Source organism: Protopterus annectens, chromosome 3.part1 (genome assembly GCF_019279795.1).
Source record: "Protopterus annectens isolate FY-2018-M chromosome 3.part1, PAN1.0, whole genome shotgun sequence".
NCBI classification, from domain to species: domain Eukaryota; kingdom Metazoa; phylum Chordata; order Ceratodontiformes; family Protopteridae; genus Protopterus; species Protopterus annectens.
In genome coordinates this window covers 421,683,334-421,710,217 of record NC_056732.1, presented here as the reverse complement: position 1 = coordinate 421,710,217, position 26,884 = coordinate 421,683,334, and the positions used below count along the sequence as shown (strand labels likewise).

Below are 26,884 nucleotides of genomic sequence, written 5' to 3'. Positions count from 1 at the left end.
GATTTGATGAATATGCTTCACCTCAAAAATCTAGATCCATCAGAGCCACAAGGCGGAGACTTAAACCTTGACACGGCTATTAATAGGACGTGCTGGAGGGATAGATTCATCACCCAAAGACTCCCTATGCTGTGGAACAAAATCCCGGTACATGTGAGGCAGAGCACCTCGCTGGCCTTGTTCAAGAGAAATCTTGACCAATGGATGGGAGATCGCAGATATACCCCAGGGATTACCTCAGTGTCACTGCTCGACAGAGGCACAGAAAAATAATGGGTATAGTTCCCCATACTAAAGGGGTGGCGTAAGCCACAAAACGATGGGCTAGGCTTGTAAATGCCCTCGGGCAGATAGCCTAGTATGAACCTATGAACCTATTTGAATTAAAATGACAGAAATGCTGGCATAAAAATCCCACCTCGAGGTAAACGTGGTTTATTTGTAGCAGGCCTAGGAGTGGAGCATTTATGTTGCATTGTGATGAGTTTGTGCCCAGAGCTTTGAGAGAAATGGGACAAAACTGATTATGAAAGGTTTGATGCAGAGAGATTGTCAGATGAACTTAAAGGACAAATGAGGGAGAACTGTAAGTTGGAGGTGGGCTTCATTGACCCCAGCTAAGTTTTCAATGACTGAAAGTGTGACCTTCTAGTTTTAAAGTTTTTTTCCAAAAATTCTGTCAGAAAAATCCGTACCTCTGTTGCATCTCAAATTGAGATTTTAATGACTGCAGATTTTTCAGTCGGGAAAGTAATGCGCAGTGTCTTTTTTGTGTTTCAACTGGAGTTGTCTTAAGTTTCTTACTCTCCCCTGGTCTCATTCAGCTGTGTCCTTTTCACTTGCTATGTCTGCATTTTCCCCATATTGATGAGCTTGCAATGAGAGAATATGATGAGAGCAATCACAAAGGATAAAATTGTGATGGATATCCTGTCTTCCCTCTTGTTGTGGGACTGCACAAGAAAGTTCTGTCACCCTCTCCATCTCTAGTGTGGATGCCTTTTTTTTATGTTGCCAGTAGACTTCAGGCAGATTTTCCCACCACTGGATGTCTTGTTGCTTCAACATATACTTATTTTCTAATGTTTGTGACTTTGGTGCAGACCTGTGTGATTCCCTTTGTGCCATTTAGAGTGGTGATGACTTTGGACTAAGTACGCCATGCAGGTAGCCAGTGTGGGGACTCTGATGTTGAACTTTCTACCACAAATTGTCTCCGTACCGTTGGACCACTCAGCATTAGGTGATTCCTTGATTTTTCTGGGCAGGCATAACAAATCTCGATACAGAATGTTTTGTTGATTTTTTTTTTTTTTTTGTTTTGTTTTGTTTTCCAGTTTTGGGACCTAACCGATGCATCAGCTTTGTCCCCTGACACACATGGATCTCAGCCTTTAGTCCACTTATTCACTTTGTTAGAAAGACAGAGAGCTGAAAAGCTGATATAGGGATAGACTTAGGGTATCTGATATTGCCTTTTTGTCGTCCTACTTGGAGTGTTTTCCACTGAGTGATCCCATAAAGAAATGCTGTGAGAAGAAGCACACAAACTTTCATATGCTGATATTGATGGGGAGGAGTCCCCCTTTGTCCATGCCTGAAGACAATTTATTTAGGGAGATCCTCATGCTTACCTAAGTGTGTATATAGTCTGCTCTAGTCTGCCATTCCTTCATGAGGGTGTGACGCCCATGCCCTGGCCCAGCAATCAAGGAACCTCAATCCTCACCACTAACACCAGAGAGGGCATCTCATATATGAGGAAAGTGTAACAGATGCACACAGTAAAGTGGAATTTTCCTTTAGAGCACACAGAGATCACAGTCAGTCCATGGCTGGTCACTCCCTTGCTCCTAGGTTCATAGGTTCATACTAGGCTATCTGCCCTAGGGCATTTATAAGCCTAGCCAGAATGTGTTTGGCTTTCGCCACCCATTTTAAATTTATTTTGCTATGCCCTTTTTCGAGGTTAGTATACTGTGCCTCTGTCTAATAGTGACACAGAAGTGATACCCGGGGTAAACCTACGATCTCCCATCCACTCATCAAGATTCCTCTTGAAGAGTGTCAATGAGGTACTCTGCCTAACCTGGACTGGGATTTTACTCCAGAGTGAAGGGAGCCTATGGGTTATGAATCTGTCCCTCCAGCATGTCCTATTTATTTCAGTGCTGAGGTTCAAGTCTCTCGACCTGCTCCCCAGGTCCCCGATAAGACTCCCCACTGGCACAGCTATAGGGTCCAGATCTCAGTCTAGCTGGACAAGCTAAAATCTCCAGCACCATCTCTGTCAAACCACTGCTTCTTGTCCCTGCCCAAGTAGCTGACACACACTTTGAGATAAGAATTTATACAACCACGCAGACACTTCTGGGGAAGGCTGGCACAGGTTCTCCAGCTGTGCTCCTTTTACCCAGACTATACGGTAGTACCGGCTGCCACCACCCAGCTAATATCAGCTACCCAAAGGCCCTTAAAAGGGTGTCCAATTACTACTGTGCAATATTATTATCCAACTGGTAAGTGTAACTAATCGGTCAAGGCTTATTAGAGTGGCTTTGTACAGTAAACTTTTATAAATATGCAATGTACTCTAAAGCTTAACTTATCTCAACACAAACCAGCCACAGTTAAAAGGTTTTAAAATATTTAATAAATTAAAACCACAAGACAATACTTTCCTACTACAGTCAGTGCTAGTCAAGAGTTCAGAGATCTCATAGAAATACTTAAAATAAATCAGTAGTACAGTTCTGACATAACAGAAAAACACTTAGTCTAAACTTTCTAATTCCTAGCTATTGCTACAAGAAAACACACTTCTAAAATAACTTACTTACATAGAGCAAGGCAGAGTGCTGTGAGTTGGATAGTCAAGGCAAAAATGCTTAATGCCTTCTGATTCTCTCAGTTTAAATTGCTATTGCAGTTCTGATAACATGCTTTGCGATGTGGTTTCGATGCTTTAGAAGCATCTTGCAGGGCTGCTGTCATTGGGCCTGTTCTTAGAAGGCATGCTTGGCTAAAGGAACAAATCCTTGCCAGACCATGTCAAAGCAAAATTGCTAGATGCTCCATTAAACCAAGAACGTTTGTTTGGCACCAAAGCAGAAGTCGTCCTTAAAAAGATGGAGGAAAAAGCTAAATCTATGCAAACTGTTAAAGATTTCCTGCAGGTACAGCCTCTTAGATTCAGTAGGCATTGGCCTTCAAAAAACTGGTCCTTTCCAGTTCCTCCCACACCACCTCAGTCCAAACCCAGGGGCAGCAGACCACCCAGACTACAGTCTCGGGGGATGCACAGATCTAAACAGTGGAGTGCTTCCACCTCAATACCAGGGAGTAGTAAGCCACCATCCTATGGAAAAAGTTCACAATGACTTCCCAGCCTTGCCCAAGTACTTGCACCCTTAGGAGGAAAACTCGCACTGCATGCAAAAAAATGGGAGTACATTACCAAGGACAGATGGGTCTTGAACATTGTATCCCAGGGATACAGATTCTACTTTCACTCACTGCCAACTCCATGCTGGTGGCCAGATCTCCCCCCAAACCAGTGGGCAGAGGCCCAAAAGCAAGTACTTTCTCTTCTCAGCATCAAGGCTATTCAACCTATCCCAACAGAACAAAGGGGACAGGGTTTCTACTCTAGACTGTTTCTGGCACCCAGAAAGGAGAACTCTTGGCACCCTATCCTGGATCTGTCTATTCTCAACACCTTCCTGGTGATGCCAAAATTCAAAATGCTTACTCTCCAACAACTGCTTCCTATGCTAGCCAAGGACTCCTGGCTAGTCACCCTAGACTTAAAAGAAGCTTATCTGCACATCCCCATAAGGGAGTCTTGCAGGAAATATCTACGTTTCATGGCAGGCTGTTATGCACTATTAGTTCTCTGCACTTCCCTTTGGCTTATCTACTCCGCCCAGGGTATTCACAAAATGTCTAGCTCCAGCCATTGCATACTGCAAGGAGAGAAAAATTCAAATTTACCCATACTTGGACGATTTCCTGATTCAGATGGAAAGTCAGGAATTGCTGCTTCAGCACCTGACATTTGTAAACAGACTTCTAATTTCACTGGGGTATACCATCAACGAAAAGAAATCACATCTGGTAACCAGCCAAAAGATTGTATTCCTGGGGGCAAGCTTGAACACAAACTTCCCAGATGGCATTCCTCACTCCAGAAAAACAGACTTATTTGACAAACTACTTCAATCTGCTGGCAACCCAAACCCAGCTATCTGCAAGAAAAATACTGCAAACCCTAGGGTTCATGACCTTTTGCATTCTACTAATTCCATATGCAAGACTGCATATGAGGAAACTTCAGTGGTACTTAAAGTCTCTGGTATCAACATTCTCGGGACCTGGAAACACTGATTCCTATCATTCTTTGCCTAAGGACAGAGTTCCTTTGGTGGGCAGAGGCTTGCAACCACAACAAGGGACTCCCTTTCACTAAACCCCCTGCTGCCCAAGCCCTGACAACAGCTCCATCAGGCTATGCATGGGGGGCTCACATGGCAGGAATATACATACAAGGCAAATGGAGCTCACAACAAATGCACCTGCATATCAATCAGAAAGAAATATTAGCTGTACAGAATGTACTGACAGCCTTCAAATACCTTATACTTCCAGGGCAACTATTGATAAAGACAGACAACACCACAGTTATGTGGTACATAAACAAGCAGGGAGGAACTCATTCCTACCCACTCTGCAGGTTAGCCATGGCTCTGTGGAACACAGCCTTGAGCAGCCAAGTGCACCTGCAAGCTCAATTCCTGCCAGGCAAACTAAATTCACTGGCAGATGACTGAAGCAGAAATCTAATGGACCCACATGAGTGGAAACTGGACCCCAAATCATTGAAGCTTCTGATACACAGGTGGGGGGCACCAGAGGTGGACCTCTTTGCTTCCCCCCCAGAACCATCAATTGAGCAAATTTTGCACCAGAATTCCCCACAGCCAAGCATGGAAAGTGGGTCCCTGTCCTTTACATGGGAAAACTTCTCTCTATGCCTTTTCCCCTCTGCCTCTCCTCTCGATAGTTCTAAAGATCAAACAGGACAAGCCAAGGACTATCCTGATCGCACCAGACTGACCACGCCAGCACTGGTACCCACGTTTACGCAGTCTGACAGTAGTGCCACCAGGGCACCTGCCTCAGACCCCTTCCCTGCTGTCCCAGCAGGAGGGACAGATTTTGCATCCTCGGCTGCAAACCCTGAACCTAGCAGCCTGGCTCATCCCCTGACTACATCACCAGCAACTCTCAGTAAACAGGTGCTGGATGTCATACTTGAGGCAAGGAGGCCTAGCACTAGGAAATCCTTTTCAGAAAAGTGGAAAAGATACTGTTCTTGGAGCCTGAAGCCAGTCTCGGGGACAGGACACAACCGTGCCCAACTTACCTCAAATCCTAAATTATCTAACAGAACTGCTCCACATAGAGCTATCATTCTCTTCAGTTAAGATTCATGCCTCTACCATCTCAGCTCATTACAGTACTGAGCCACCCCTCTTCTCTCACCCTCTAGTCAAACAGTTCCTGAGAGGAGCTAAAAATCTAAGACCCCCCCCAAGAGAGCTCCCACTCCAGCCTGGGACCTTAACTTTGTACTGGAGAAGCTCACCCCCCCTTTGAGCCTGCTGCTACAGCAGAGTCAAAATTCCTCTCTTAGAAAATAGCCTTACTTCTAGCCATCACTTCAGCAAGAAGAGTATCTGAATTGCAGACCCTTATGGCTGTGGAACCCTTCATTATCTTCATGTGGACAGGTTTTTCCTCAGGATTAACCCATCATTTATGCCCAAGGTGGTATCTAGTGTGGCTTTAAACCAATCCATTCATTTACCTACCTTTTTCCCTAATCTCCAGAATAAAGGGGACAGGATCCTGCACTCCTTGGATGTGCACAGGCAGCTCAGGTTCTTCCTTGACAGGACTAAGCCTTTCAGAAAATCTGACCAGCTGCTAGTCAGCTTTGCTACAGGGGCAGGACTAAGCCTTTCAGAAAATCTGACCAGCTGCTAGTCAGCTTTGCTACAGGGGTAAAGGACAAGGCCATTTCAAAGCAAACCTTTTCCAAGTGGATAGCACACTGCATCCATTTCTGCTACAAACACCATGGAAAATATACCCCACATGGGATCTGAACTCATTCAACTAGGGCTACCTCAACCTCTATAGCATTTCTCAGGGGAGTCCCTACCAGGGACATCATGGAAGCTGCAACATGGAGTTCTGTACACACCTTCACCAAACATTACCACTTGCCTATCTTTTCTAAATCCAGAGATGGATTTGCCACAGCAGTCTTACAAGGCCTACTAGCCAGCTCTTCTTCTTGACTGCCTCCACCCTTCCTCAGCTTTGGGAATTAGCCCAAGTGTGATGACTGCAACAGTGAAACATGAAGAACATAGTACAGTTGTGTACACTTACCATAAATGTAGATGTTAGAGTGTATTCACTGTTGCAGTCCTGGTTACTCTCCCTCCAGCCCCCTGACTTTTCTAGACTTTCTACCTATCTTCTTTTTGGCCATATCTTATGGCAATGTTATTTACTTTTTACTGGGGGTGTTCCACACCATGTAATTTGCTTCCTATTTTGGGGGCTCCTGACATCTGGGGCAAGAAAAGCTGATGTAATGGTGTCGGCTGCATGTTTTATACCCCTGATGACCTGACGTCATGGAAGAGGTGACAGCATCCGACTCAGAAATCCCAAGACACTGGTATTCAGGCCGACTGAGGGCTACCTGCAGGCAGATAACCCAAGTGTGATGACTGCAACAGTGAATACACTCGAACATCTACATTTTACGGTAAGTGTACACAACTGTACTTTTCATCTCAAAAAAATAATTCCTGGCAATTCATTGTATGTTACTCGCGAGTTGTCAGTGGGTTTGGTGACCCAGTGTATGTCAAAAGACATTCCCTGTTCTTTTATGTTCAAAAAGGCAAAAGTTACATATTTCTAAGCTGTGAAAACAAACACTCAAATTGCAGTTGAACAAGAGAAAAGAGACTGTGAAAAATGTAACTCCATTTCCTTTAGCCCCCTGTTATCACATCAAGTATGATCTTTTTGCTGGGACCACAGTCTGGTTGATACCATCTGCATTCTGCACTGATGACTTCTGCATAAGAGGCGTTGATGTTAAAGAATCCTTCAGCCCTGGAACTAGAACTCCGTTATCTCTGTGTTTTCACTAATCCTAACCCTTTCAAGCCCATGTGTTCTGTTCCCAAATGTGGCCGGTCAGCCTTCACTGTCTGTGCCTTCTAGGTCTTTTTCTATACCCATTGGTGCTGTTCTGTTGATGGCGTGGATCTAACTATTGAGAATGATCACTTGACCTACTCCTTTAGCTCAGGGCTTGCTGCAGGCCCCATTGGTCCCTGGTTATGATACTGTTGAGTGAGCCACCCTGGCTGGGAGCTTAGCACAAAGTTTAATGACAGTGCTCAAGTAAAGACTTAGGATTTCACCCTTATCCACAAGGTGCCCTCATTCCCATCAGCCATGGAGAACAGCATGGATTTACTGTCTCAGCTGAGCTGTATACCATCTTTTGTATGGAGCAGAGGAACTGGAAAGCCTTGACTTGTTGCCATGTCATTCTGAGCAATATTTTCCATTTTTCTTTTCTCCTTGGCTTGATGACATCTGAGTAGACTAGAAATTCATATGAAAAGAAAAAAGTCCACCTTGGCAGATTTAGGCAAGTATGTGTTGTGCATGTGAGCGCTCATGCGTGTTTGTGAGTGCTCATGCGTGTTTGTGGTATGGAAGAACAGCGGCAGGACTAGCTACCCAGCAGTGTGAACATTTGCTGCAGATGATTGTCACTGCTGATGCAACACACCTACCCCACGTACAGAAATAATAAAAAGGGAGGAATGGATGGATAGATGTAAAATCTGTGCAGCAAAATGTTGTTAACATCTGTTGTCCATAAAACAACATAGAAAACCAAAATACTAACACAAAAGTACATGTACTGCAATCCATGAACTTGAGCATGCAAATCACAAAATATGAAAATAATGAAGTCTGGAACACCAGGCTGTAAAAATGTTGATTTATTGTAGAAATCCAAAAACAATGTTGGCGCTTTCAGGTTAAAAACCCTTCCTCAGACATTACAATACATAAAAACACATAAGTGTATTTAAATCAATTCAGCACCAATCAAAATTTAGTGAACTACCCACCTTTTCTTTAAGGCTGGTTTAAGGGGAACAACCCCATTTAAACCAGGAAGCCTGTCAGCTCCTAATTCAATGATCCATTTAGTCTCATTTATATTCAGTTTCGTTCACCAGATCTCCCCTTTGATAATTTTATCACTTGCAAAACCATAAAATTAAAAGAATGATTCTCATTACATTTTATATGTTGAAACAATGTATTATGCATATTCCCATTACGAATAGCTGACATATGTTGTAAAATTCTTTCCTTTAGTTTGCAATTGGTCTTGCCTATGTAAAATGAATGGCACGAAACAGATGGAAAATACATCTTAAATATTATGTGCGTTTTGTGGACGATGTTTTTGTGTTGTGTCTAAGAATGTGCCAGTCTGGGATGAGGAGGGTGTCTGCTCCCATGCATCCTCCCAGATGACTCCAAATTAGGGGAGTGTTTTAAAACCGATGTGTAAATGGAGGACAATGGCCCATTCACTATGCCTCCTCCTGGCAGAGGAGGATCCAGAAGCTTGCAGTTTCTACCAAGTAGCCCTCCTCGATGTTACTTCTTTTAGAGAACAACTAAAAATATCTCATCAAAGCAGCATGAGAAAACCATGACATGATCATCCCAGTCCCCAAAGGGCTAACTGTATTTTCTGGCCTTCTAGAGTGTGGATCTTTTTGTTTGAGAAACCCAAGTCTGACACATGTGTTTGCAGTAACTGCAAAAAAGATTTCAAGTCCCCATAGCATGACTGCCCCCAGATAAAGAATCAAGGCAAAAGACATGCTGAAGTAAATTTGTGTCTGCTACTGTTGGTATGTGGATTCCCAAATACATTACTCCTAGTGGTGAAGTTTTAGTGCAATAACACTGATATGACCATGTTTGACACTGCTAGCCACCCAGCAGTATGAACATTGGCTGTAGATAATTGTCAGTGTTGAAATGACACACTGACCCCATGTGCAAAAATGGGAAAGGAGGTTGTGGATGAATCGGATCAATGATGAAATGTACAATGTCACTGAGGAGTTGTCAAATGGGACCATCAGAGGCAGCTTCTGTCTTCTCTTTGTCTTCACCCTCCTCAACTGTAATGAACCTTGTGATTACAAGTTCCTTGTAACACTGCAGAGGGGACTGCTAGAGCTGTAGGATCTGTCTTTGTCCCATGCTTGGTTTCAGTTGTGACATTTATGGGTTTTTCCTTCCCAGGCTCATGGAGTTTTGACCTAGGTGTAGACAAGACCCTCATGGCCCTGAGATGCCTCAGGACACCTGTTTTAGGCTGCAGAGACTCCAACTCCAAATGTAGTTTTAGATGCAACACACAGGCATTAGTGAAGAAGCCTGATTCTATGGGCAACTTCTAGCATGGTTACAGGCATTAGTGAAGAAGCCTGATTCTATGGGCAACTTCTAGCATGGTTACAGGTCTAGAGGCAAGGTTCTTAAGTAACCCCAGGAGGTGACATGCCACCCACGCATGGGACAGTATCATTTCTCAGACCTTGCATGACTACTACACTCTTGGAGGTAGTCTGCGACCATTTGTCTGTCTACCTTTGTGTATGACAAAAAAAACCTGACAGGCAGAGAAGGATAGCAATGTCCAGAGGGTACAATATCCCTTTCCGCACCCAGCCAGTTGTATTATCTCATCCTTTATCCAGCATCCTACCCCTAAAAAGTGCACAGAGAAGTAAGTACTAGTATTCCATGCAGAGTAGTAGAGCCATGGAAGAGGTCCAGAGCAATCCAAAAAGAATTGTGATTTTATTCCTTTTTTGTAAATCTTATCAGTTCAAAGGACATTGGGCCAGTTTTACACTTGACTTGTTCAGTCCTACTGAGTAGCAAAATGCTAATTAATCCCTTTGGTCGAAGTAAAGAAACCACTTTTATTTGAGATGATTACTCCCAAAATTTGTATTGCAGACACATCTCACATGATATGAAATATCTTTTAAATAAGATGAGTTAATAAAAATGTAAAAGGTGAACATTCTTCATCCACTGCTTGGCTGTATACTGTTTTTTATTATTATTAAGTGTATCTGGTGACTGATTTTGTATTGCAGATTGATGTCAAAAAATATCAGTGTGGTTAAATAAAATGTTCACTGTAAGAGTGCAAGGGAGAGAGTTGCTCATATATGCAAGAGGTTTCCAGTGATGTACAACAAGTGCAGGTAGTACACTGCTTTTTTGTGATATTTGTATACTTTATGCATACCATGTTTTCCTAGCATTTCAAAACAATATTGATCTAAAGATGTCGAAGGTAAGTTTCAGTGGCAGAATTGTGTGATGTAATTTTGCATGTAAGATGGCAATATTTGTTCACCTGTAGGTCACACTAATTATTATTGCAGATATGCAAATATTGCTAATGTTGAATTTCTTTATGCTTTCCCGTGTTTGCCTGTGGTGGCAAAAGTCGAACAGAACACAAGACTTCTTTAAAGCCTTAGTTCTCCTTATAGCTTCTTATTTGTTTCGGTGGGTATGGTGATCTGTTCTCCATTATTTGTTGGAGTCCCTGTTCTGGAGATCAGCAGTGAAAATATTGTCCAGTTCATAGAGCAAATCTCACCTGGACATTAGTCCCTGCAGCTCTAGCTTGGCTTCTACACAGTAGTTGCCAGTAATAATTTTTTTCAGGTAGAGAAGATTGTGCTTCTCAGTAAGAGCTATCTCCAAGGATCAAAGATCCTTTCTTCTTTTCTGTCAGTGTTGTACTTGGCTATCTGACTGGTATTTCTATTGAGTTGCTCTTAAAGTTCATTCGGCTGTCATCTCCAACTTTTACCATGGACAAGATGACATCTCATCTTCCTTTAAAGTGTTCATAGGTTTTTAAAGATAACTTTATTGTTGCCCTTGTGATGTCTGGTTAATATCCCACTGGATTGCCACCAGTAATGTGACGTCCCCCACTTAAAACCCAGATCAGTAATTAAGGAGTCTCAGTCCTCACTACTGACTCCAGTGTGGGAGCTTCATGGAAAGCGCCAAATCACACAAGAATAACATTCCACAATTTCCATGAAGAGTACAACAGGAACATGCTCTATTTTCTGGGACTGGACTAGATACCTGTGTCCACCCCAATGTAATCCCTTGTTATACACTTCAGAGCAATGTGTTCCAGTTTAAGACCTCTGACTCGCACACAAAGTAAATTTAAATCTCACACACACAAACACTTATGGGAAGCCTGACACAGATTTCCAGCTGTGTCCCCTCCCCAATACAAATGGTAACGCTGCCACCAGAGTCAGGCAGGTCGACATGCCCTTAAAAGGGTAATCAATTCCGAAAAATTTAATTTCGGAATAAATGATAGCTATGACCAGAAGCAGCCAGGCATTTGAGGTGACCTGAGGAGTATCAAACAGGTATACGTTCTCTCTAAACTCTAAAGAATACACTGATTGTCCAGCTACAATGTAAAGTAATGAAAAACATTTAATAAGTAAAATGATTGCAAGAATGTAAATGAATGATTTTCAATAAATACCAGAATTCAATTACCAGAAATATACCTAAACCTTGTCACCACAATAAACAGAACATGCTGGAGGGATAGATTCCTGTCCCAGAGACTTCCCATACTCTGGAACAGACTACCTATCTATGTCAAACAGAGCTCCTCATTAGCACTCTTTAAGAAAAATCTTGATTATTGGATGTGAAATGGGAAATTCACCCCAGGGATCACTTCTGTGGCTCTGCTCGACAGGGGCACAGGAAAATAATTTTCTTGGGTGGCGAAAGCCAGGGTACATTTTTTGACTAGGCTTATATAGGCCCTAGGGCCAATAGCCTAGTACCTACCTATGAGCCTATAAAATGTGAACTGTAGGATAGACGTCCATCACCTTAGAAAAACTCTAACTAAAAACTTTCCTAATCTAACTAGCGAATACTGTCCCTGATCTAATCTAAAACATAACAGCAAGGCAAAGACAGGCTTACAGTTTTTGTTGAGTCCTTTTTCCTAGGTATCCACTGCACAGTACTTTGACTGCAACTCTTCACTAATTGCTGCTCTTAACTAACTGCTCAGGTTAACAGTCTCAACTGTCCTATTTTAAAACAATGTATGTTATGATGTCCCACCTCGCCTTCATTTTTGCTGGTTGGGTTCGGAGCCGATCCTCGGCTCCGACTCTGCCAATTTACTATAGCTCGAGAGCTTTTACTGGCTCAAGGCTACCCCTTATCCCAACATGCCTAGCGGCAGCTTCCCAGATCTTGTTCGCTGCTAGCAGCGTTGAGATTGCTACTATGGCTCAGGCTAAGTACTTTGTGTTTTTTCTAGTTATTGATACTTTTTCATATTTTTACTGGTTATATTTACTCGTTAGAGTGTGTATCTTTGCCTGTTAGTCCAACGACCCCTTTCTCTGCTTGTTCTGGTGTTTTTGGCCTTCATTTTTTCTATTCAGGCCTTGCTTTCTCCTTGGAACCCATTTAAATTAGAGGGTTCTTCCCTTTCCTCACCTCTTTTCTGGGATTGCCATTTAAGTTAGAGGCTTTCCCATCGGGGGAGTCGCTGTTTAAGTTAGAGGCTCTCCCCCTTCCTTCTTCCTTTTCAAGAAAAAATAAATAAAAAAAAAAAAAAAGTTTTTCCTTTTTTGTTATGAGCTTGTTTGCTTCCACTTGTTGCAGGCTGTTAGTGATAGTTTTCTGCTTTTCTCTGTGAAAATTTTTTTCTGACTAGTGCTCACTATGTCTAAAGAGTCAAAACCCTCTGGGTTTAAAAAATGCAACTCGTGTTGCCAGAAAATGTCCCTTACGGATGGGCACGAGTTGCATTAATTGTTTAGGGTTTGTTAACCTGCAGGACTCCTGCTGAGTCTGTCATGCTTTCAGTTCCAGAGTCCTGCAGGAGAGAAAAAAAATAAGCTGATTTTATGTGGCCTCCTGAAGAACTCTTAAGATGCCTCGTCTCAGGGTCCACAGCCAGCCAAAGTATCCGAGAAACACTCCAAGACATCGGTTCCAAGCTTGGAACAGTGAAAATTACTGAGAAGCCTTCTGCTCTGTTGGCCCCCAGCATTAGCTCCGACAAAGCTAAGTCTCTGGCGGCTTTATCTGTGTCCTCGGAGCTAGTCTGGATCCATAAGAGATCAAGGTTGCCTTCTTTGGAGCCGGTATGCTCCACTCCACAATCTCCTCTGCTGCAGCCTGAAGCAGGCAGTCACCGGTCCTCTTCATATTCCTCTTGGTCCTCCAGACTTTTGGATCACGACGTGGAGAGAGTGGTTAACAGGGTCCTCAAGTCACAGGCACTTGCTAAATTACTCTTGAGCCCAGCCCATAAGGATTTGGCTCCTTCGGCCATCCCAGCTTCTCCATAGATTCCTCCTCCGATTCTTGTGAGCTCAGAGCCAGAGTGCATGGACGTTGTGGTGGTGGAACCGTTGGCTCCGGTTTCTTCTCCCTTATCAGTTCTGATGACTGCTCCAATCTCCTCAATGTCTCAGTCCTTCGAGGGATCTGGGAGCCAAAGCTCTCTCGCCGACTCCGAGGGGGAAAGTGGCATCGGACCCTTGTCCGACCCAGCTCTCCCTCTCGGAGCTTCGGTGCAGGTGAGCTCGGCTTCTACATTAGCCTCTGAGCCTTCGCTCCCGGTTCGAAGGAGATCTCCGGGCTCTTTGGAGCTGGTGGCTCCTTCGACTTGGGACCGTGGTGCCTTTTGAGGTGATGAGGAATGTGCTGTCTCCTGAGACTGCTCCACCCTTGACTCCATTGGCTCCTTCTCCCTCGGAGCCTGTGCCTGCCTTTGTCCCTCCTCCTCCTGCCAAGCGTAGGGAACCTGTACCTCAGGACTCCCCACTGGGTGACCCCACTTCTTCCGAAACCTCCTCCGAACATTTGGAGAAGGTCCCTTGGAAGAAGTGTAAGAGGAAGCATCTAGACTCCCTTGAGTCTATCACTTCAGATACGGACTTGGATGAGTCGGAAGGGTCCCCACGGTCCCTCTCTGAGGATGTCTCCTTTTCAGACATCTTGGAAATCCTTTGACAGAGGGGTGACTGGAACTCCCTATCCCCTTCTGAGGACAAGTCTGTATACCTGAGCGCATTTGGTTCCTGACCCTCCACCTGTTGGGTGTCTCTGCCTTTCGACCCACTTTTGTCTGTAGTGAATCAAAAGGCGTGGAGCCTCCAGAGACCATGGATCCACTTCCGAGGAGACCTAACAAATTACAGCTCCAGAAGATAAGTCTTCCCTATCCAAAGGGGTCCCTGTTGATGCCATGGTGGTGGCAGCTGCCACCAAGAAGGAACTTGCGGAAACTTCATCTGTCCATCTGCCAAACAGAGAGACTCGTACGATGGACAAGTATGGGAAGAGTATGTTTTCTTCAGCGACCTTTACTGTCGGATCTGTGAATTACTTGTCACACTTCCCACGACTTTAGAGGGATCTCCTGAAGGAGCCAGGAGATATCCGGCAAGATCCTACAGCTGAGGGAGTTGCGAACAGGGCAGCTTCCCAGATTGCGACCTTGACCTCCATAGTTAACTCCTCCATGAGGCTCATTTCTTGCGCGACAGATGGAGCGAGTAGGACAGCAGGTACTGGAGTAGCTTTACGCAGACACTTCCGGATACGCCTTTGTCAATTTGCGGAATCTTTTAAGTCTTCATTTACCAACACCACCTTTCATGGCTCATCCTTGTTTAGGCCTCAGGTAAAAGAGACTCTCACCAGGTGTGAACAGGATGGTAAGACTCTCTCTGCCGTAGGAGTCCTTTTCTCCACTTCATCTAGACCCTATCCTAAAGGTCAGAAGAGTGGAAAAATGTGGTTCTGAAAATCCCAGGGATCTTCGCCTGACACGTGGTGACTTTTTCCCCCAGGGGCAAAGGGGGAAACAACAGTGGAAGACGCCGCCCTCGTGGCAGAGGGGATCCGCAACAGCAGGGAGACATTGACACTTTCTCTGCTAGGCCCTTCCAGCACCCCTGAAAGGAGGCCTTGCTGCCCACCTCTGGAGGCAGTCAGGGGCAGACTATCAATGTACCCAGCAGCTTGGCAATCTATCACGAGAGACACATGGGTACTGTCGGTAATATCCAGGGGTTACAAAATTCCATTTTCTCAGTCCTCCCCTCAAAAGACAAACTATCTGTCCCAGATGTTCCACTCAGTCTTCGGGATCATGCAATCCTAGAGGTTCAAAGATTGCTAGAAAAAAGAGCCATCCTGGAAGTCCCTGCAGACCAAACTTACTCAAAGTTCTTTTTAGTTCCAAAAAAGACAGGGGACTGGTGACCAATCTTGGATCTCAGCAAGCTAAGCCAATCGGTAAAAAAGACAAAGTTCCAGATGGTGACACTGCAGTCTGTTCTTCCCTTCCTGGGTCAGGACAGTTGGATGTGCTCCATAGATCTCCAGGACACGTACTGCCATGTAAAAATGGACAAGCAATCCAGGAGATTCCTATGCTTCCGGCTGAGAGACGGTCCTTATCAATTCTGCCCTGCCATTTAGTCTCGCCACAGCCCCCAGGTTGTTTACCAAGTGTATGGTAGTGGTCATGGCTCACCTGAGGCATCTAGGATTCCAGGTGTTTCCATATCTAGACTACTGACTTCTCTCCGCTACCACCAAGCAGCAACTAATCAAAGCATGGGAATACACAATCCAAACTTGTTCCTAGTTAGGCATCACTATAAACTATGAAAAATCTGCCTTGTGCCTTGAAAGTCTATTACCTTTATAGGGACAGACTTAGATGCAAGACGCATGATAGCAAAACTGACTCAAGACAGGGTGTTGGCCATTCGTCAGCAAGTTTCCTGTATCATAAAGAAGACTAGAGTTCAGGCAAGACAAGTCTTACAAGTACTGGGCTCAATGACTGCAGCTATTACGCCGGTTCCTTTAGCACGCTTCCACATGTGGATTCTACAGTGGCTTCTTTTTGCTCAGTGGTCTTTCCAGGAATTGCCAATGTCACACATGATCTTGGATCACGGAATCTTGCAAAAAGGACCTACTATGGCAGCTGGTCTCCTCCCAGGTAACTCTGGGCAGACCCTTACTAGACCCGCATCCAGTAGCTACAGTGACCAGACTCTACTCAGATAGGGTGGGGGGGCATTATCTGGGACGGACTGTTCAAGGAACTTGGCAACCTCACGAGTACCATTTGCACATCAGTGTTCTAGAGATGAGAGTGGTGCATCTGGCATTGCAAGCACTTCAAGAGACTCTACCTACAGGGACCATTGCAATCCAGTCAGACAATATGTCAGTGGTATGGTACATCAACAAGCCGGGTGGAACAAGATCTTTGCCTTGTGTCGTGAGGCACTTTGAGTATGACAATGGGTGATGTCTTCCCAACGTTTTCTGATTGCAACGCACATTCCTGGAAAATCCAACGTGATAGCGGACAGGCTCAGCAGGGCTGTCCTCATGCCTCATGAGTGGTCCCTAAAGCAAGAAGTTGCGGACTTGATTTTCTGCAAATGGGCCAGCCATACTACGATCTTTTTGCCACTCCCCTAAACAACAAATGCAGCAGCTACTTCGCCCTAGTTCCCCCTCTGGGACAGTCACCCAGGGATGCACTTGTTCACGATTGGCCTCCGGGACTACTATATGCTTTTCACCCTTCCCTGTCATTTCAAAGGTACTTCAGAAAGCAAAATCGATGGGTTGCAAACTCATCCTCATTGCTCCTTACTGGCCTAGTCCAATATGTTTTCCTTTTCTTCACCATCACCTTCAACTGGAGCCTTGGATACTGGACCCAGTTTCGGACCTCCTGATGCATCAGTCAGACAGGCTTTACCCATCTCTTCAAACTCTCAAGCTGACTGCTTGGTTACTCCACTTCCAGTCTTAGCCAGGCTCCCAAACATTTCCCCTGCTGTACAACACATCCTAGTGTCCTCCCACAAGCCCACTACTAGGAGGATTTACACTAGCAAATGGTAGAGGATCTGAAGTAGGAGATTCATTTGTCTGCAACCTGTGGGTTATGGATCCGATATCGGATCCGAACCGGCATGGTTTTCCAGATATGGATCTGAGCTCTCAGCTCCTCCCCTCACCCATAATGCCCTGCTCTCCCTACATGACCTCAGATCTAGTTTGCCGCGCTGGTGATCAGATTGGTTTATGAGAGCTCTATAGCTAAGTGTTTATTCAGCTATTTTTAGTGTTAAATTCAAAGTTTTTTCGACAGTTTTGTGTGAAAGTTTAGGTTTCCCTTATTGTAGCTTAAAGTTGTTTGGTTTTATTAACTTTTATAACTTTTAGTTTCCCTCCCCTCGCTGGTGCGTAGTGTGTGTTTGGGCCTGTGTTTGTTTGGTTAGTTAGCTTTTACTTTTTAGACTAGTAAGTAAATAGCTAGTGTTCTTAGGATGTCTGAACAACCTAAGGCTATTTTTTCGAAGTGCTCCGAGTGTGGCCATAAGCTTTCCCCTGCTGATGGCCACACTCGGTGCGTTCGATGCCTTGGGGTTGAACACCTCACTTCTGGATGTTCCATTTGTGCAGGGTTCAACCCCTGGTCCTGGCGGGACTTTTGCCCCCGGACTCGGCTCCGGCTACCGCTCCTTCGGGGGGTACCATGTCTACGGTTCCCTCCTCTCCGGCTCCCCCTCCTCCTCCTGGGACTCAACCTCCCTGTAGTAGCTTGGAGGAGAGGGAAGCAAGAAAGAAGGACTGGAGGGAGAAGCACCATAAGCGGCAGGCCGAGACCTCTGTTTCGGCCCTGCCTGCCAAGCGGGCTTCTCCTCCGGCCTCCTTGTCTGCTGGTTCTCCCCCTCCTCGGCTCCGGTCTCCTGTGTGCTTTTCACCGGGACCTGAGGAGGAGGAGACCCGATCTCCGTCGAGGCTATCGAGGAGGCACTCAAGGCCTACCTCGGTAGCCTCGTCGAGATCAACGTACAGTTTATCTGATGCTGATCTGGACCGGATGATGAGAAGGTTCATCCAGGCCCAGATGCAGATGGGAGTGCTCTTGCCCCCTCTGGGGAGCTCAACCTTTCTTTAAACCTATAGCTCCTTCTCCGACCCGCTACCGGGTTCGAGCAGTTGAGCCGAGCAGCCGGGAGCGGGGTGGGTCGGCGCCAATAGTACTGGGTACTTCGGATCCGACCCTGCCCTCGAGTGCTTCGGATCCGACCTCTCGGAGCCTGGATCCGAGCTTCGGATCCGGGGGGATCAGTGCTCCTTCGGCGCCGTCCGTATCTGAGCGCACTGCCCCCTCGGATCCGAGTGCTTCGGTGCTGGCTCCGATCCACTCTTCGGATCCTAGGGGGAGCCGATTATCGGATCCTTTGGTCGAGGTCGGCTCCCCCTCGGCTTTTGATGTAGAGGAGAGGGCCCTGTTGAGGATTTCCGGACCCCCGGCACTTGCTTCGGCTCCGTCCCGTGCTCCATCTGCACTGGGCCAGGCTTCCACCATCCGGCCTTTGGGACAGCCCGCTCCTTTGCCCCAAGTTGTTCCTTTGGAACAGGTCACAATTTGCGAGGAGTCCTCTGACAGGCCCCCGGAGGATGCCCCTCGCAAGCATACGTGCAAAAGGAGGCACATAGACTCCCCCGAGTCTCTCACTGAAGACACAGACTTGGAGGAAGGGGAAGGCTCCCCAAGATCACCCCCCCGAGGATGTCTCCTTTGGAGACATCATGGAAATGCTTCGCATAAGGGGGGGGTGGTCTGCCCCCAAGTCTTCCTCAGACGAGTCCGTGTTCTTGGAGGCATTTGAAGCGGGCCCGTCTACCTCTTGGGTGTCCCCTCCTGCCGACCCCCTGGTGGACCTGATTACCACCAGGGCGTGGAAGGAACTGGACACCGTGGAGTCCATCCCAAAAAGGCCTGACCATATACTTAGTCCCCCGGCTGACCGTGCCCATTGGAGTAAGGGGCCTCCGGTAGATGCCATGTTGACGGCGGCAGCCACCAAGAGGGAACTTGCTCAGGAGAGTCCCTCAGTCCATCCCCCGAGCAAGGAGTCTCGGATGATGGACCGCTTGGGGAAGCGGATGTTTAGTTCAGCGACCTTTTCAGTAAGGGCGCTGAACTACCTGGCACATGTGATTAGGATGCAGCGCGACCTTATCAAGGAATACGCTGCATCACCCCCAGAGTCCATGTCGGAGGAGGACAAGTTGTTGCACTCCACCCGTATGGCTACTCTCAGGTCCGTGACTAATACCTCTATGTGGTTACTGTCCCATGCTACGGAAGGTGCCGCTAGAGCCGCAGGGGCAGGCCTAGTTACTAGACGTCAGGCCTGGCTCCGTCATTGCGATTTCACGGAGCCCTTCAAGGCGTCTTTTGCGAACGCTCCCTTCGATGGTTCTGCCCTCTTTGGCAAAACTGTTCGTGATACCTTGACCCAGAGCGAAAAGGACTGGAAGACGCTGTCTGCCGTCGGAATCCGCTTCTCTGTGCCCCAGAGGCCCTATTCTAGGAACCAAAAGGGCCAGAAGAAGATGTGGTTCTGGAAGTCGCAGCAATCCCAACCCGCTCCGGACAACCAGTCCTTCTGTGGCAGAGGAGGACAGGGAGGACGCCGCCCCAGGGGCAGAGGGGCTCCCAGCAACTTGGTCCAGAGAACCCTTCTCTGAACGGCCCGAGCAGCAGCCCTGAAGGGTTGCCCGGCTGCTCCACTCTGGAGGCAGTCGGGGGATGTTTTTCGGAGCACCTAGCGGCATGGGAGTCCATAACATCAGACCGCTGGGTCCTCCGCATCATATCCAGAGGATACCGCATCCCATTTCATCACATTCCAAAATTGAAGTCCCTCCCCGACGTTCCACCCGGTCAGTGGGAGGCCGCTTTGGCAGAAATTGGCCATCTGCTAAAGAAAAGAGCCATCCAGCCCGTCCCCCCAGACCAGATCGGATCAGGGTTCTACTCCAGGTTCTTTTTAGTGCCAAAAAAGACGGGGGATCTAAGACCAATATTAGACCTTTCACTCTTGAACCTGGCAGTTCCCAAGGAGAAGTTCCGAATGGTCACATTGCAGTCTATTCTCCCCCTTCTGGGAGAAAATCACTGGATGTGCTCCATAGACCTCAAGGATGCGTACTACCATATACTAATGGACAGGCGCTCCAGGAGGTTTCTCCGCTTCTGGCTGGGAGCCAGTCACTACCAATTCCGGGTCCTTCCCTTTGGTCTCACCACAGCCCCCAGGGTGTTCACCCAGGGATTAGCAGTGGTAGCGGCCGACCTGAGCCTTCGGGGGGTGCAGGTCTTCCCTACCTGGACGACTGGCTTCTCACCGCTCCAACAAGGCATCTACTGTTATTGGCGAGATTCCTTTCTCCATCTAGCTCCCTGTCTGGGCATCACAATAAATACAGAAAAATCCAACCTAGCTCCTACGCAGTTCATAGATTTTATAGGTGCCAGGTTAGACACAGGAGTTAAGAGCCTTCCTCACTGCGGACAGAATTCAAAATCTGCAGCTCCAGGTGCGGGCCATTCTCCACTCCAGCTCAGTTCCGGCGGAGTTGATCCTGAGGGCTCTAGGGTCCATGGCAGCAGCGATAGCTCTTCTTCCTCTCGCCAGGTTCAATATGCGCATCCTTCAATGGACACACCTAGTTCAGTGGTCTTATCTTGCTCTTCCTATGCATCATCCCATTGCGATCAGCAAGGCTTGCAAGCGGTCCCTCCTGTGGTGGCTCCACGCTCCAGATCTCCACGGAGGCCGCCCCTTTTGTGCTTCTCCCCCTCTCGCCACGGTGACCACGGAGGCCTCCCGCCTCGGGTGGGGGCATTTGCAGGCGGACGGTCCAAGGCACGTGGAACGATTCAGAGACCTTACTGCATATCAATGTTCTAGAGATGAGAGCAGTGCTCTTAGCGTTGCAAGCACTCCAGGCCTTTCTTCCCTTGGGAACTATTGCGATTCAGTCGGACAACATGTCTGTCGTCTGGTATATCAACAAACAGGGAGGAACCAGGTCTTACCCTCTTTGTCGAGAAGCCATGAGAGTGTGGGAATGGGCAATCTCCACCAACCGCTTTCTCATCGCAACGCATATTCCGGGTTGGTCCAACATCCTTGCGGACAAACTCAGTCGCACCATTCTCTCCCCTTACGAGTGGTCTCTCAATGCTCAGGTAGCGAAACGCATCTTCGCACGGTGGGGAACTCCTTGTTGCGATCTTTTTGCGTCTCCCTCAAACACCAAGTGCGACAGTTTTTTCACTCTAATACCTCCTTCCGGAGATCCCAAGAGACGCTCTGGTGCATGCTTGGCCACCCGGTCTTCTTTATGCTTACCCCCCTTTGCCTCTGATGCTCCAAGTTCTTCAGAAAGCCTCTCGGTTGGGGTGCAGAATGATTCTCATTGCCCCATTCTGGCCTCGGCAGATCTGGTTCCCTTTCCTAAGGTCTCACTCAGTGAATCCTCCTTGGATTCTAGATCCCATTCCGGATCTGATATCTCACCCATCCCACCTATCAACCCCGAATCTGGACAACCTGAAGCTGACCGCTTGGCTGCTCCAGTTCCACTCCTGATCAGGACTCCCGGTATTTCGTCTCCAGTTAAGGCCATCCTGGTGGCGGCTCATAAACCATCTACCAGGAAAGTTTACCGCAGTAAGTGGAAACGATTCTCCATTTGGGCGGAGCGGCAAGGTCTAGACCCCTTCACAGTTCCCCTTCCTCTGGTGCTTGACTTTCTAACCACTCTTTTTTTTTAATGATGGTGCCAGCAGTTCCACGGTCAAAGTGCAACTTGCGGCAATTTCTCACTATCATATTGGTCAAGACTCCAGTCCACTGATTCTGCCAAATTGTGTAAGATTTTCCTAAAAGGTACCTTTCTCCTCAGGCCCCCTGTAAAGCAAGTGGTTCCTCCTTGGGACCTCTCTTTGGTCCTTCAGGCCTTGACCGCTCCCCCCTTTGAACCTGCGGCTACGGTAGATCTGAAATTTTTGTCTTTCAAGACGGCCTTTTTAGTAGCCATTACCTCGGCCAAGAGAGTTTCAGAACTTCAAGCCTTATCCGTCAAGCCTCCTTACTTGGTCTTTCATCCGGACCGTGTATACCTCAGGACCAACCCATCCTTTCTTCCTAAGGTAGCTTCTGAAGCAAATATTAATCAGTCCACTAACCTCCCTGTTTTCTTTCCTAAATATCAAAACAAAGGTGAATACAAGCTACATTCCTTAGATGTTCACAGGCAACTTAGATTTTATCTAAACAGGACAGCTGGTCATAGGCAATCCGACCAGTTGTTTATTTCCTTTGCTAAATTCAATTTGGGTAAACCAATTTCCAAAGTCTCCTTATCACGCTGGATTTCGCAGTGCATCTTATTGGCTTATCAAGCTTCTGGAAGGCCCGCACCGGAGGGAGTACATGCCCATTCAACCCGGTCAGTTTCTACTTCAGCTGCCTTTAAAGCTAGGATTCCTCTGGATGATATTTGTTCAGCAGCCACTTGGGCTTCATCTCATACCTTTATCTCCCACTACAAGTTGGATATTACATCTAGAGGTAGAGCATCCTTTGGCTCCGCGGTGCTCCGGAATATCCTTCCATGATGGCCGCCCAAGATTCAGGTAGCTGGGGACTCTGTCCCACAGGTTGCAGACAAATGAATCTCCTACTTCAGATTTAGAAGTTATGTACTCACCATAACGTTCCATCTGAGTAGGTGTATTCATTTGTCTGCAACCATCCCGCTCTCCTATCCCCCTGGCCTTGTCAGTTTCCTGCATATTATGTGTTACCCTTTTTAGGGTATTTCTATTGTTGGCAAACTCGATCTGAGGTCATGTAGGGAGAGCAGGGCATTATGGGTGAGGGGAGGAGCTGAGAGCTCGGATCCATAGCTGGAAAACCATGCCGGTTCGGATCCGATATCGGATCCATAACCCACAGGTTGCAGACAAATGAATACACCTACTCAGATGGAACGTTATGGTGAGTACATAACTTCTAATTCTCTTACTGTGCCAAAAGTAATAATAATTGATCCTTTTACGGCTCCTGTTTACAATATTCTTGACTTTCTGGCCAAAACCTTCGAAAAAGGGGCAGCTGCAGCTACAATTAGGGTCCAACTGGCTGCCACCTCCAATTTTTATGTAGGAGACTTTGGTTCTAACATTGTGTCCCATAAGTTGTGCAGTGCATTCTTACAAGGTACACCACTTTTTTACGGCCCCTGGTAAGAGAACCCCCCCCATCTAAACTTAGTTTTAGCTTCAGTGGTTCTGCCCCCTTTTGAACCAGCAGTATCTTGCCTATTGAAGTTTTTATCTTGGAAACCCTCTTCTTGGTTGCTATAACCTCAGCTAGACGGGTTTCTGAATTACATGCTTTTTCTATTCACCCACTGTATCTTATTTTCACAAAGGTAGTCTCTCTAAGGACCAATCCTTCCTTCTTGCCAAAGGTTTGTTCCAAGTATAACTTAAATCAGTCCATTGAGCTTCATGTGTTCTTCCCAAATTATGGCAACAAGGCAGAGTATAGATTACACCGATTGGATGTTCATAGACAATTATGTTTTTATTTACACAGGATCAAAGACCTCAGAAAATCAGACCAATTGTTCATATCCTTTGCTGACAGTAAGCAAGGTTATCTAGTTTCTAAAGTGACTTTTTCAAGATGGCTGTTCAACTCAATCACTTATTCATATGGTTTGCGTAAAAAGACGCTTCCAGGAAGACCCAGAGGACATTCAGCCACTTCTGTTGCCTTCCAAGGTAAATTACCTTTAGATTCAATCTGTGCAGCAGCAACATGGGCAAATCCTCATCCCTTTATCTCTCATTACAAAGTGGATGTGGTCTCCCGGAATAGGGCATCCTTTGGTTCCACGGTCCTGAAGAGTTTGTTCCAGTGAGCCACCCGAGAATCCGGTGCTGGGGACACTGTCCTAACCAGCAAGGCGAGATAGGACAACATAACATAAAGAAGTTATGTACCTACCATAACGTTCCATGTTTACTGTCCTTCATCTCACCTTCCTTCTTGCGTTCCCCCCCTTCTCCCTTCCTGGAGGTTCGAGAGGAGTTCTGTATTGGTTACACTGGCTGAGTTTCCTACTGACATACCAGGTTCGTTAACCATGCATTGTCTTTTCCTCTTTCCTTCCTACCTTGATGTATAAGAGCTTAGTAAAAAAATTTAGTTTTTCTTACTTCATATGTCAGATGTGGGATATTACAAATGAAATCTGGGTAGCTGCCGCTAGGTATTTTGGGATAAGGGGTAGCCTCGACCCAGTAAGCTCTTGAGCTATAGTAAATCGGCCGAGTCGGAGCTGAGGATCGGCTCTGAACCCAACCAGCAAGAAGGAAGGTGAGATGAAGGAAAACAAACGTGGAACTTTATGGTAGGTGCATAACTACTTGTTTTCCTGTCAATCAGCTGTTCAAATAATAACATGGCAACCAGGAACATTCTAATGACATCACCTACTGATGATTCTCCACAGACAGTTTGTACTTTATAATCTCCCTCACAAACATGTGCAATTAGAAATGTATCAAAATGTTGACAAATTAAAACATTTTGTGTAAGCAGGGAGATGATCAGCATTTTAAAAACATATTTACTTATTCACAAATAGACATGCTGGCATACAGTACAAGTTAATCTGAGAAGATACACAAATCTTGCCAGACATGCTAACACAGATGAGTGTTCACAGCCCTCCTTGAGACTTGTTCTTTGTTCTCAAAAAATTGGTACAAGTGCTTTTGACCTAGCCGCTTTTCAGGGTTTTAAGTATCTTACCTGAAAGAAAAAAGTGTTTTTTTGTAGTAGCTATTCCTCCAGTTGTAAGAATTTCAAAACTCTGTGCTTTTTTTTTTGTTTGAACCTCCTCTTTTGGCTTTTCCTAAAGGCAGAGTTAGTCTTGTGACTAATCCTTCTGTTATATCTAAAGTTTCACCAAAAGCAAACATAGGCCAGTGTAGTCATTTGCCTTTCTTCTTTTCAGCCTACTCCACATATGAGAAATATTCACTACACTGCATGAATACCCATTGCCAGCTAAGGTGCTATGTTGGCAAAGCAAAGTCCTCCCTCATGGAAAGGCAACTCTTTTTTTTTTTTTTTTTTTTTTAAGTGCATGGGCAAAAAGTATTTGAAATTTCCCTTGTTAGGTGGTTGTCCAAAGTTTTGCTACATAATAGATAACTGACCATTACCTGATTTTGCTAAAACTCATTCTAAAAGAGCTACAACTGCAAGAATAGTCTTTGTATTTTTGCAACAGTTGCATGGTCTTTACTAAGTACGTCTGCAAAGTATTATAAGTTGGCACTGACAGCACTGCTTTGGGGGGGGCAGTAGTTATGAAAGATATAGTTTACCTAATGGGTAGACCCCTAGGAGAGCTTTAGTATGTCTGTGAGTTAGGTGGTGGACCCACTCTTGTTAGCTACAAAAGTTATGTACTTATTCTCTGTAATGACCCTGTCCACATTCCCTTCCATGGACAAGATGGTAACATGTGCTTTAACTTTACTATAGCGAACCTCCTATCTGATGAGGGAGAGCAGCACAGAGCATTATAAGATTAGAGAATGTACCCTTGTCCTATAATGTTTGCATTACCAAGTAAGTTCCTGCGGCCTCAGTCCTATGAGTTATAGAAGATGCACTTACTCCTACAGATCTGGCATTATGGTAAATGGGTTATTTTTCATTTCTGTCTGACTTAGAAAATGTGCAGAATATTCCACATATAGTTAATTAATCCCAAAAGGAATGCACATTTAACAGTATTTGTATGTAATATTTTGCTGTGTTGAGTTAAAATAACCTATTATAAGGAAAGAAAGAAGTTTCCTCCTTTCCCATTTTGTTGTCTGGGTTACATAGTGTGGGGGGAATTTTGCAATTTAGAAGTAGAAGTTTGGCCAGGGTCCTGAGGAGGCTTACCTGCTTTTTGTAGACACGTGTCATGGAGTCTTTACAGCTTTGGACAGCAGGGTTTAGTTTAATGTCTGATCCAGGAAATTCATCCTCAGGAGTGTCTCTCTAGCTGAACTGCAGAGTCATTATTGGCTTTGTACCTGGTGCAGGTATAGAACCTATAGTCTTCTGATGTCCCCTACGTCAGTTGTATTTGTACTGCTTTGTGAGTTGAAAGTGATTTAACTGTCTGCTAATATTTATATTAGTTTTTCTGATGTTTTAATGCTGTCCTCCTTTTGTGCCTGAATATATCATTGTTGTCTTATTCTGTTAGCAGTATTTATAAAAGACACTGATAACCTTTGATTTCTTTCCTGTTAGCATGTCATTTTTTCGTTCCAGGTTAAATTTAATTTGCATTTTAGATAAAACATTTTAATTTGTTTTGCAGCCCAGCTGGGTAATTCTGTCTGTTCGCTGTGGATCTGTTTTGCCGTATCCTTTTATTAAGAAGTAACGTATGAAGACTAAATCTGCACAGAAAGGCACCAGTTTTGTATACCGCTTATTTGTTGCATTGGACTTATTTACTACTGTTGCTTTTTGTGTATTGCACATTTCAAAGTTTCTTTATTTCAGAGATGTGACAGTGCTTGATTTGTCTAGTGCCAGTATTGGTTTGGAGAAATTGCTGACACAGATGGATAAGGAGTCACAGCGTATGAAAATTGTAACCCTCTCTGCTAAGCTTAATCAGCACATACATG

The 26,884-nt window shown here is 45.7% G+C and overlaps 1 protein-coding gene across 1 annotated transcript in view; it reads left to right on the top strand.

The window, feature by feature from the left end:
• Positions 1 to 26,884, top strand: part of PAXIP1 (PAX interacting protein 1) — a gene marked incomplete in the record, with an annotated part of 1,449,657 nt that overhangs the window by 65,359 nt on the left and 1,357,414 nt on the right. The window contains 1 exon segment of the mRNA XM_044066884.1: positions 26,569 to 26,612. Within this exon segment, the coding sequence (XP_043922819.1) occupies positions 26,569 to 26,612 (44 nt within the window).